This window comes from Aquarana catesbeiana, linkage group LG02 (assembly GCF_042186555.1).
Source record: "Aquarana catesbeiana isolate 2022-GZ linkage group LG02, ASM4218655v1, whole genome shotgun sequence".
Lineage (NCBI taxonomy): Eukaryota > Metazoa > Chordata > Amphibia > Anura > Ranidae > Aquarana > Aquarana catesbeiana.
Window position 1 is genome coordinate 202882336 of NC_133325.1, and position 13441 is coordinate 202895776.

The 13441-nt window shown below is 41.8% G+C and overlaps 1 protein-coding gene across 3 annotated transcripts in view; it reads left to right on the forward strand.

The window, feature by feature from the left end:
* The window catches only part of VWA8 (von Willebrand factor A domain containing 8), a 686916-nt gene that overhangs the window by 101634 nt on the left and 571841 nt on the right, over positions 1-13441 (forward strand). For all 3 annotated transcript variants that reach the window (XM_073614208.1, XM_073614207.1, XM_073614209.1), the window contains exons 4-5: positions 10107-10237; positions 12607-12717. In XM_073614208.1, the coding sequence (XP_073470309.1) occupies positions 10107-10237; positions 12607-12717 (242 nt within the window). The remainder of the gene's footprint in view (positions 1-10106; positions 10238-12606; positions 12718-13441) is intronic.

Here is a 13441-nt window from a genome sequence, read left to right on the forward strand (position 1 = left end):
CACTGCAAGTATCTTTACGTTTCCTATAAACTTTATTCCTGTGTATTGCTAATACGCTTAAGTGACCTCTGAAGCTCCCCGTTATGGCTGTGTATTACCACTCTAAATAAAACCAATTGTATTCCCAAACTTACCTGAGTCTTCCTACCTGATAGCTGTCAAATTTTAAAGTTACCTGTTAAGAAAATAGCATTCATAGACTTCCAAAGATGTGATCCACTCAATCCTACAAAGTTCACTAGTTCTTGGCCATATCCCAGAAGACGTCCTATCGTGACCAAGCGCTTAGGGTGGGGCCTGTGACTCTGACGTCATTACGTTTTCCAGTTGAGACTAATGGGAAGCAAGCGGACTACAGGAAGCCTGTGGAGACGCCGCGATTTGTAACCGGTGATCTGTGGTGATCATTTGCCCTATTTGTATGGAATCTCTTGTAAGTACAATCTTTTTTATTCAATAAATCCTTCATATAAACAATTACACTATGGGAGCTCTTTTTGTTTCTGTTTTTCGAGTGCCACGGATCTAGCTGCCTTCACAAATGCCGTTATAGGTTCCTGGGAGACCTTATCTTTCCCTGTGCTTGGTGAGACCGCCTATGGTGGTCACCTGTAGCTGGTAAGGAGCCTCTATTCTCACATTGGGTGTGCTACTATCTTGGAACTAGGAGTCGGTTTCATACACCTACCTCTGGATTATTTTTTTCACTTCTTTTATGGACTTTTTTCTTATTTACTTTTTCACTGATTACTTCCGAGATGGGATTTCACATTTTTATATAAAAAAATTTTTGTTGTATTTTTTATTATTGATTTCTGTATTTGTTATTGTTTTATCTAATTTGGTTTATCACCTATTTTATTAACCAATTTTATGTGGTCCTTTTCATTTGCACATCACATTTTTGCTTTGTTTGGTATCCGCCTTAGTCTTTCTGGATGAAGGTCTTTTCACCATTACTTTTTTCAGTCTGACTTTTATATATATAATTTTAATTTATATATATTGTTTGTATGGTATCTGCCTTAGTTTTCTCTGATGAGAGTTTTTTCATTATTCCTTTGTTGTAATTATATATGATTTTAACGCTGCATCTTTTTCACTTATTTACTGGAGTTTTTGTATTAGACTTTTTGGTGCTGGCTGCTTTATTTTCTTTTTCATTATTTACCTTTTATTTAATTTTGAGCGCAGCGTTAACCTTTTGTGTTTTTTTTTTTTTTTAACAACAACATAGTTCACTGCTTGAAGCGTTACACTATCTCCTTGCTCCCCTTTTTCTCTAAACTCCTTGAACGCCTGGTTTACAACCAACTGAGTGACCACCTCATTAAGAATAACTTTCAATCTGGATTTCGCCCTCAACACTCCACAGAAACTCTTTTAAAACACACAAAACAACCTATTAACCGCAAAAACCAACGGACGCTATTCTGTACTCCTACTTCTGGACCTTTAAGCTACCTTTGACACGGTTGACCACCCCCCCTCCTCAAAAGAACTCTACACCCTCGGTCTCCTTGACTGTGCTCTTCAGTGGCTCTCATCCTACCTATCCCAACGCATCTTCAGTGTCACTTACAATTCTACTTCCTCCACTCCTCTTCCCTTCTCCGTCGGGGTCCCCCAAGGTTCTGGTATTGGATCTCTTATTTTCAATCTACACCTCTTCCCTGGATCAGCTGATAGCCTCTCACGGCTTTCAATATCATTTCTACGCTGACGACACCCAGGAACCCCAGGAACTTACACGGCAGGTGCCGGCAGGGGCCAGCACAGAGGCGGGTGGAGACAAAGAGGTAAAGGCACTAGCAAAGAGTAGATGGGTGACAGTCAGGAGGGGTAGAGGGGGAAGTGCCAGGGAGGCCGATCCAGGACTGGAGCATCCCAATAAGTACAAAAAAGGAAAAAACCGCGCTATAAAATGATATAAACAATGATCCAAATATAAAGTCTCACAAAAAATGTAATGAATAGCCCGGTTACAGTCCAGACAAAGAAGACGAGTATGTGATAAAAATTCTTCCAAAGGAAACAGTGAAGGTGGATACAGTTTAGCGGAACACACCAATATATAATGCGCTTACCAGACGTAAGCCTTAAAAGGACGAGTGGCTTAAACCCAGCCTGGGCCTTTATATATATGCTCCAGATGAAACGGGAAAGGGCGCCCTCGTTCCGTAGATCCACAAATTATGGTCCGAAAAAATAACAAAAGATATATAGCGTAATATTGTTTACATAAACACCACGCCAAACCAAAAAAAGAAGTGACACTCAATTGACCTTAAATCATGTGTAATCATATAAACTCCTATGCTAGATAGCTAGGACAATGTGGTGAGTATCATGCAAACATGCAAAAATAAAATCAAAGAGTCAAAATATGAGTGACAAATTATAAGTGGGTGAAAAAATGCAACGACTCCCAGAATCTGCTTACCAGATGTAATTGGGCAGTCGGCGTGTATAAATCACCTCAAAATTTCATGAAAAATTTGTGAAGAGAGAAACTCTCACCAGGTGCTGAAAAAACTAATAGTACGAGCTGCTTACCAGAAGGCAGACCCTCATATGCAGATCTAGTGAAATCAGGAACCCAACACCAACAGAAGCAGACACTAAACGGACCTTAGGGAATATCCCCTTACCAGACAAATCAAGCAGACAGGCAGATATATTGCAGTCTCAGCCAGACTCCCGAATGGATCAGTGTAATCACGTCTTGCCCTCTCAGTCCGGACTCAGCAGCACATATATAATCAAGAGCCAAATAGTGTAATACTGCGTATAGTAGGTTTATTATGAAAAAGAATAAGACTTACATAAATACGAGATTTAAAAGCGTTATGTCTATTATGTCTATTTGCCCTGATAAGGTTTAGAGTTATTATAGTTCACATAGTATACATAGGTTTATTTTAGATGCTCACTGTTAGAGAAGGAGATAAATGTGTTATTTCCTCTGCTGTGGTCCTTAGAATATATAATTTCAGGCTAATCATATGTTAATTTGAGCTGTCCTTATGTAATTAGAGGTAGGAGGACCTTTTTTAGTGGGATGCCTATATGACTCCGTTTTGTATGCCAATTGTTGATGTTACCCATACTCAAGATGGCGCTGTATGTGTGTCTACAGAGGATGATGCCCATACTTAAGATGGCGCTGTATGTTTCCCTATTGGGACTCAGAGCGAGGCTTGAGTTGGGCTTATAACGTGGTGGCTCAGTACGCTGCCTGTTCCCCATTGAGAACGTCAAACGTATGACGAAACGCGTCTGGGAGGGGCGTGCTTGTTCAATTGAGGACGGGAGTGTGTCCGGAGGCCGGCCGGCTTCGTTTTTACTTTCGCTTTTAAATCTCGTATTTATGTAAGTGTTATTCTTTTTTTATAATAAACCTACTATACGCAGTATTACACTATTTGGCTCTTCATTATATATGTGCTGCTGAGTCCGGACTGAGAGGGCAAGACGTGATTACACTGATCCATTCGGGAGTCTGGCTAAGACTGCAATATATCTGCCTGTCTGCTTGATTTGTCTGGTAAGGGGATATTCCCTAAGGTCCGTTTAGTGTCTGCTTCTGTTGGTGTTGGGTTCCTGATTTCACTAGATCTGCATATGAGGGTCTGCCTTCTGGTAAGCAGCTCGTACTATTAGTTTTTTCAGCACCTGGTGAGAGTTTCTCTCTTCACAAATTTTTCATGAAATTTTGAGGTGATTTATACACGCCGACTGCCCAATTACATCTGGTAAGCAGATTCTGGGAGTCGTTGCATTTTTTCACCCACTTATAATTTGTCACTCATATTTTGACTCTTTGATTTTATTTTTGCATGTTTGCATGATACTCACCACATTGTCCTAGCTATCTAGCATAGGAGTTTATATGATTACACATGATTTAAGGTCAATTGAGTGTCACTTCTTTTTTTGGTTTGGCGTGGTGTTTATGTAAACAATATTACGCTATATATCTTTTGTTATTTTTTCGGATCATAATTTGTGGATCTACGGAACGAGGGCGCCCTTTCCTGTTTCATCTGGAGCATATATATAAAGGCCCAGGCTGGGTTTAAGCCACTCGTCCTTTTATGGCTTACGTCTGGTAAGCGCATTATATATTGGTGTGTTCCGCTAAACTGTATCCACCTTCACTGTTTCCTTTGGAAGAATTTTTATCACATACTCGTCTTCTTTGTCTGGACTGTAACCGGGCTATTCATTACATTTTTTGTGAGACTTTATATTTGGATCATTGTTTATATCATTTTATAGCGCGGTTTTTTCCTTTTTTGATTTATTTTGGTGGGCCACACTTAAGACCGCAGCTTGTTTGTTCTTTCCTTTTTTCTTTTCCAAGCGCAGTTTTTTTCTTTTTATTTTATCCCAATAAGTACGCTCCATTGAGTGACATTGGTGTAACCAGTCAGGGACCAGCACTGCTGGAGATGAGGGACTCTCCTAGCTGCCAGGGGAAGAACTCCTCCAGTGAGAGTGGGGGGGCAGCAAAGGGAAAGGAAAGACAGATTCTGGTGGTAGGGGACTCAATTCTTAGAAGGACAGAGAGGGCAATCTGTAACCAAGACCTGAAGCGCCGAACAGTATGTTGTCTACTGGGCGCTCGGGTTCGGCACATCACGGATCTTGTGGACAGATTACTGGGAGGGGCTGGGGAAGACCCGGCTGTCATGGTGCACGTTGGCACCAATGACAAAGTCAGAGGCAGATGGAGTGTCCTAAAGAACGATTTTAGGGACTTAGGAGCTAAATTGAGGAAAAGGACCTCCAAGGTAGTGTTCTCAGGAATACTACCGGTACATCGAGCCACACCAGAGAGGCAGAGGGAGATTAGGGAAGTAAACAAGTGGCTGAAGAGCTGGTGTAGTAAGGAGGGGTTTGGGTTCCTGGAGGACTGGGCCGACTTCTCAGTCGGTAATCGGTACTATAGAAGGGACGGACTGCACCTAAATGAGGAGGGTGCAGATCTGCTGGGAATGAAGATGGCCAAAAAGTTAGAGGGGTTTTTAAACTAGGCGATGGGGGGGAGGGTCCAGAGACAGTGATAGCCAGCGCGGAAGATATTCCAGAGGGTAGTATTGGGGGCATTAGTGGTAGGTTAACCAAAGCACAAAAACACAAGGTGAGTATAGTAGCAAGTCCAAGTTGCAATCTTGAAACACCCAATACGAGGACAATATGCGACCGGTCTAAACTATGTGGCATGTTCACCAATGCCAGGAGCCTGGTGGACAAGATGGGTGAACTAGAGATACTGTTGTACAAGGAGGATTTGGATTTTGTGGGAATTTCAGAGACCTGGTTCAACAGCTCTAATGATTGGCTGGCAAACATTCAAGGGTATACCCTATACCGCAAGGACAGAGAGGGTAAAAAAGGGGGAGGGGTATGCCTATATATCAAGAATAATGTACAAGTGAATGTGAGAGATGACATCACTGAGGGGGCTAGGGAGGAGGTGGAATCTTTATGGGTAGAGCTCCAAAGGGATGAAGCTAAGGGGAAAATAATACTGGGAGTATGCTATAGGCCCCCTAACCTGAGGGAGGAAGTGGAGACGGATCTCCTATCACAAATTGGATTAGCAGCAAGGATGGGAAGTGTTATCATAATGGGGGATTTTAATTATCCAGACATAGACTGGGCGGAGGGAACCGCGCATTCATTTAAGGCTCGTCAGTTCCTTAGTGTCTTGCAGGACAATTTTATGGGTCAGATGGTAGACGCACCAACTAGAAATAAAACATTACTAGATCTACTGATTACCAACAATACAGACCTGATAACAGATGTGGAAATACGGGGCAATTTAGGTAACAGCGATCACAGGTCAATTCGTTTCAGTATAAATCACACAAATGGGAGACATGAAGGGAACACAAAGACACTGAATTTCAAAAGAGCCAACTTCCCTAAACTACAAACCTTGCTAAAAGGCATAAATTGGGATAAAATATTAGGAACAAAGAATACGGAGGAGAGATGGGTTTGCTTTAAGAGCATATTAAATAAGGGCATTAGCCAATGTATACCATTGGGTAATAAATTTAAAAGAGCGAACAAACATCCTGGATGGCTTAACTCCAATGTAAAAATGCATATAAAAGCAAAGGAGAAGGCCTTCATAAAATACAAGGTTGAGGGATCATCCACAGCATTCAGAATTTATAAAGAATGCAATAAGAAATGTAAGGGTGCAATTAGGATGGCTAAGATAGAACATGAAAGACACATAGCGGAGGAGAACAAAAAAAATCCCAAGAAATTCTTTAAGTATGTAAACAGTAAAAAAGGGAGGACAGACCATATTGGCCCCATAAAGAATGAAGGACATCTGGTTACAAAGGATGGGGAGATGGCAAAGGTATTGAATTTATTCTTCTCCTCAGTCTTCACGAGTGAATCGGGGGGCTTCAGTAACCAAAACTGCAGTGTTTATCCTCATGACACAACACAGGAAGCACCTACATGGTTAACAGAGGACGGAATTAAAATTAGACTTGAGAAACTTAACATTAATAAATCACCGGGACCAGATGGCTTGCATCCGAGGGTACTTAGGGAACTCAGTCAAGTGATTGCCAGACCGTTGTTCCTAATTTTTACAGACAGTCTATTGACTGGAATGGTACCAGCTGATTGGAGAAAAGCCAATGTAGCACCAATATTTAAAAAGGGCCCAAAAAACATCCCTGGGAATTACAGACCAGTTAGCCTAACATCAATAGTATGTAAACTCTTGGAGGGGATGATAAGGGACTATATACAAGATTTTAGTAATAAGAATGATATCATTAGCAGTAATCAGCATGGATTCATGAAGAATCGTTCTTGCCAAACCAATCTATTAACCTTCTATGAGGAGGTGAGTTGCCATCTAGATAAAGGAAGGCCCGTAGACGTGGTGTATCTGGATTTTGCAAAAGCATTTGACACAGTTCCCCATAAACGTTTACTGTACAAAATAAGGTGCGTTGGCATGGACCATAGGGTGAGCACATGGATTGAAAACTGGCTACAAGGGCGTGTTCAAAGGGTGGTGATAAATGGGGAGTACTCAGAATGGTCAGGGGTGGGTAGTGGGGTTCCCCAGGGTTCTGTGCTGGGACCAATCCTATTTAATTTGTTCATAAACGACCTGGAGGATGGGATAAACAGTTCAATCTCTGTATTTGCAGACGATACTAAGCTAAGCAGGGCAATAACTTCTCCGCAGGATGTGGAAATCTTGCAAAAAGACCTGAACAAATTAATGGGGTGGGCGACTACATGGCAAATGAGGTTCAATGTAGAAAAATGTAAAATAATGCATTTGGGTGGCAAAAATATGAATGCAATCTATACACTGGGGGGAGAACCTCTGGGGGAATCTAGGATGGAAAAGGACCTGGGGGTCCTAGTGGATGATAGGCTCAGCAATGGCATGCAATGCCAAGCTGCTGCTAATAAAGCAAACAGAATATTGGCATGCATTAAAAGGGGGATCAACTGCAGAGATAAAACGATAATTCTCCCGCTCTACAAGACTCTGGTCCGCCCGCACCTGGAGTATGCTGTCCAGTTCTGGGCACCAGTCCTCAGGAGGGACGTACTGGAAATGGAGCGAGTACAAAGAAGGGCAACAAAGCTAATAAAGGGTCTGGAGGATCTTAGTTATGAGGAAAGGTTGCGAGCACTGAACTTATTCTCTCTGGAGAAGAGACGCTTGAGAGGGGATATGATTTCAATTTACAAATACTGTACTGGTGACCCCACAATAGGGATAAAACTTTTTCGCAGAAGAGAGTTTAATAAGACTCGTGGCCACTCATTACAATTAGAAGAAAAGAGGTTTAACCTTAAACTACGTAGAGTGTTCTTTACTGTAAGAGCGGCAAGGATGTAGAATTCCCTTCCACAGGCGGTGGTCTCAGCGGGGAGCCTTGATAGCTTCAAGAAACTATTAGATAATCACCTGAATGACCGCAATATACAGGGATATGTAATGTAATACTGACACATAATCACACACACATAGGTTGGACTTGAAGGACTTGTGTCTTTTTTCAACCTCACCTACTATGTAACTATGTAACTATCTCTCCACCCCTCAACTCACCCCATCAACTTGTCCAAAATCAAGCTTATAATATTTCCTCCCCCACGTGCTACTTCCCCTGACTTCTCTGTCAAGAGCAATAGCGCAACCATCCACCCATCCCCACATGTCAGCATGCTGGGTGTTACTCTGAACTCTCCTTTCGACCCCACATCCAATCCCTTTCCAAAGCTTGCCGCCTCAACCTCCACAACATCTCTAAACTATGACCCTTTCTAACCAATGAAACCACAAAGCTCCTGATTCACTCCCTGGTTATCTCTCACCTTGACTACTGCAACTCCCTCCTCATTGGCTTACCTTAAAATAGACTATCCCCCCTTCAGTCCATCATGAATGCTGCTTCCAGACTCATCCACCTTACAAACCGCTCAGTGTCTGCTACCCCTCTCTGCCAATCCCTCAATTGGCTGCCACTCACCCAACAAATTAAATTCAAAATACTAACAATAAGTTACAAAGACATCCACAACTCTGCCCCCAGCTACATCACTAGCCTAGTCTGAAAATACCTACCTAATCGCCCTCTTCGTTCCTCCCAAGACCTCCTGCTTTCTAGCTCCCTCATCACCTCCTCCCATATCCGCCTCCAGGACTTCTCCCGAGCCTCGCCCATCCTCTGGAATACCCTACCCCAATCTGTCAGACTGTCTCCAAATTTATCCACTTTTAGGCAATCCCTGAAAACTTTCCTCTTCAGAGAGGCCTATCCTGCCCCCATCTAACAACTACACTATTTTCACCTTTAGCTTATGCCCCACAGCTATTACTCTTTTGTATAACTTGACCCTCCCTCCTAGATTGTAAGCTCTAACGAGCATGGCTCTCTGATTCCCCCCTGCATTGAATTGTATTGTAATTGTACTGTTTGCCCTAATGTTGTAAAGCGCTGAGCAAACTGTCGACGCTATATAAATCCTGTATAATAATAATAATACTAATTATGCTTGATCAGCTGTTTACTTGGCCACAGTAGCTGGACAGCTCTGAACACAGAAGAGTGCCTCTCACTCTCCTCGCTGAGGAACTTTGCCCATAGGAACGGTGAATCAACACATGCAGGGGGCCTTTACATTCAACCAGATCACTTTTACATATATTCAAAAGCACTTGCAGAAAAGGCAATCATTGGCTGAAAAAATCAATACCGAGCTTATGACTGAAGCAGCAGCTGTAAGCTTGTTTTAACCACTTGAATATTAGGACATTTCTAAATATTTATAAGTAAACATTTATTTATAAACATTTATAAATGCCTTGGTAGATAAGGGGTTAATGAGAAATTATAAAGAATCTTTTGAAATGCCACCATTACTGTATATTGTGACTTGTCAGTAATTTAAAGGGGTTGTAAAGATTTGTTTTTATTTTTGTTAAAATAACAAGCATGCTATACTTGCCTCCTTCGTGCAAGGGTTTTGCACAGAGTGGCCCTGATCCTCCTCTTCTGGGGTCCCCCAGCGGCGCTCCTAGCTACTCCCCGCATTGAGTGCCCCCTAGGAGACTCGCATTCCAAGGGGGTACCCATGTGGGCGCGCTCCTGAGTCCTGCTGCTGCTTCTATTGACACAGACAGCAGGACTTGGCCCCACCCTCCGTGTCACTGGATTTGGTTGACAGCAGCGGGAGCCAATGGCTGCTGTTGCTATCAATCTATCCAATGAGGACCCGAGACAGCGGCGGGAGCTGCTGGGTTCGTTCTCGTCGCTGGAAAAATCGGGTTCAGGTAAGTAAAAGGGGGACTCTGGGGGGCTGCTTCTCTACAAAAGGTTTTTCACCTTAATGCATAGAATGCATTAAGGTGAAAAACCTTGAGGGTTTACAACCCCTTTAATCAAGCAAACTTGTAAAGTTTACTGAAAGGTCTACTTTAATATTACAGCCTACAACAATATTGTTGCTGATCTCATTCACTTCTTTATAAAATTAAGATACATAAAACACTAGTTTCATTTTTCTAATATAGTTGTTTTGTTTATTTTTAGTTGCTGATCCACTTTGCCAAGCAGTTGTTCAACACTTAAGATGGATAATGCAGAAAGACCTCCTGGGACAAGATGTCTTCCTCATTGGTCCCCCAGGTCCACTAAGGCGTTCCATTGCTATGCAGTATTTGGTAAGTTTAGGCATGTTCAAAAAAGAGGGGGGTTTGGACTTTAAATGAGGTGTGTGGGATCACACAGCTCCATCCCTATATGTATACAAGAAAAAGAGGGTTTGGGACTTTAAATGAGGTAGATCTAGCATGGCTGAACGATGAGTCAATGTAACAAGACATGTTTTATTCATTAAAAAACATGACATGGCAATATGAGTACATGCATAGTAAATAAGCATAACAATCACATATTATTGACCAGATATTCATAAAAACAATCATAACAACTTGGAGATGACATATTGAGGTATCGGACAATTGTCCATAGTAAAGAATCGCTTGAAAAGCAGCATGGTGAGGTAGCTTGGCAGTAGATGAAATAAAACCATGTAAAAAGAAAATGGTGCATCAAAATTGGCCCAACGCACGTTTCGTGGTTTCCTACCACATCATCAGGGGTGAGTGCACCAACATGAGAACTGGTGGCTACTTGAAATGTTCATCCCAGGAGTTGAGGAAGGGGCCCGCAGGAAAGCCAGAGACACACAATGATCCCCATGGAAATGGAAACAAGTGGTCAAAAAGAAAACCATTTGGGCTCCAATGCTGTAAAAGTGAATAAATCAGGTAGACTATGAGTATATGAAGGTGTAGTATATAATTGAAAAGTATCGAACAGTAAATGGAGCCCAACACCAAGATAAAAAGGGGATACAAATAAAGTGTGGAAATAGTGAAAAAAGGGCATACCTGCTCAGAGGGAACGGAAGAGTGTAGAGCGCAGAGGATATAGGAAAAATAATGGACAGCCAATGCTGTCTTCAATTAAACACTGAAAAGCATAGGCAGAAAGCCCAGTCAGGTGATTACCTAAAGCTGTGACAGAGAACCATGATCCACAGATCTGTGCAGTATGCTGCTGGAGGTGCTACCAGGAGAGCTAGCAGAGTGAAATGGGGATCCTTATGTGCTCAGCATGACCAAATGGTCTCCTCCCAGCGTCACATATCACAAAAGGCAGCTCAGCAAAAGATACCAGGAAAGGGTTACAAATGGCAGCAGGAATCAGACCATATTAGAGTTATCATAAAAAATCTTATGTTTTTATTATATTGCAAAAAGGTTGTCACTATCTCGGGCCCAAATGTAGAAAAATACAGCTTCACCAAAGCTGGCTTATAGGAAGTCACTATGATGAAGTAATCACCACACAAAAAGACACAAGACAGCAATTATAACAATTAACAAGAAAATGTCCAAACGCCATGTGACAACACACGGGCAAACTGTCAGATGAAAAAAATCATCATAAAGGTAATTCCTAAAAAAAGGGGGAGGAGCCTCAAGGGCTATAACAGTAGATGACAGCCCAGCCGCGTGTGGCCCCAGGGGAGATCTCAATAGAGGAAAGGAAAAAAGCTAGTAAATATTGATATAGTGTTTTAAGGAGCATAGCCTGCTCAAATTGTCAGTGGCTGGAGGTTTTAGTCCCGATTGGTCTGTCTAGAAAGTAGTCATGACCACCTTATATTGAGCTTAGAAAAAGATTATTTTTTCTTTTTTTAAAAGGAAATCCTTGTTGTATATAAACATTAGCTCATATGAGCTAATGTTTATATAACCCTTGTTATTATTGGGCCTGTTGGTACAGTTCTGTTTGCCTTGTTGTCGCCCACCTTTCTCATTCAGGGACCAGGGTCTATGAATATCCAGCCGGTGTACTGTACAATTTAGGTAAATATTAATTTGATATCTTGAGTACAGTAAAGAATACAGACCACCCTCCCATTTGTTTCCTATGTTACTATGCATTGCTTGTTAAGATGTCTCATGGCGTGGGGGTAGGGTTATGGTGGTATACCTAGGGAGAGCCTGTTCATTATTCAGCATTCACATTATGCAAAAGCTCCAGCTCCCCTGTGTCAGGAAGCGCTCAAAAACAGGGCTAAGTTGTGGTAGCTTTGATGTCACCTGTCGGCTTCCATTGCCCCAGCATTGTTGGCGCTCCCTGCTCCCCCTGCAGTTGCCACTTGCTGACACAGGGAGCCACTGCTTCTACATCACATGGCTCGACCAAAGCGGAGAGTATACTTTTGTAATGGATGCACTTTTAAAGAAAAAAGGCTAACTATCCTTGTTATGGCATATGCTATATTGCTACTGGTTAGCTCTTACATACAAAGTTCATGTGAACTGTGACAAATCAGACATACCAAAAATGAATAGTGACTAGCAAAAGTTTTAGTATTTAACAAAGGAACTTTTGCTAGACACTTGCCTAATTGAACCTTCAGTTTACATTTGATAAATGCACTCCCGGTGCATAAAGAGTGTACTAAGTTTTCTTTCTTGGTTTGAGAATACTCCTATACCCTTTCCTGTTACAGGAGCTAACAAAGAGAGAGGTGGAATATATTGCTTTATCCCGAGACACCACTGAGTCTGATCTAAAACAGCGAAGAGAGATACGATCTGGAACTGCATTTTACATTGATCAGGTAAGCTGTTCTCACACCACATTACTCACATTTGTCAAAATTAAACCTTGTTGCATGAAAGCTGCACATGGAACGCTCTTGGACTTTCCAGGACAACAATGACTCCAAGCACAAGGCCAAGGTGAGCCTCCAGTGGCCATCAGTCTCCTGACCTTAATATCATCAAGCCACTCTGGGGAGATCTCAAATGCACAGTTCATGCAAGATGACAAAAAGACTTTGCATGACCTGGAGGCTTTTTGCCAAGATGAATGGGCAGCTATACCACCTGCAAGAATTTGGGAGGCTCATAGACAATTATTACAAAAACTTCATGCTGTCATTGATGCTAAAGAGGGCAATACACAGTATTAAAATCTAAGGGTATGCATACTTTTGAACAGGGGTAATTTCATCTGTTTACTTGTTGCCATGTTTTGTTTTATGTTCTGTAGCAGTATGTAGCAGTTCTTATAGGATTGTTTTGGGTCATTGACAAGTTAGTCTACAGTATGCTGGTCTTTTGTATAAGAATAATGTGCCATGATCCTTATGTACTTTGCATGGTTTCTAAAATAAAAATTGCGCAGTAGATTTTCTTAGTGATTTTTGTGGATGTTAGGAATATTCTTCTCCTGTGATCAGTCAAACTCCAGATGTGTTGAAAAGGAGACAATTTATTTCAATTGTGTCGACACAAAAGGATGAGCTTCTTACACGTTTGAGGGAAAATGCAGTCATATCA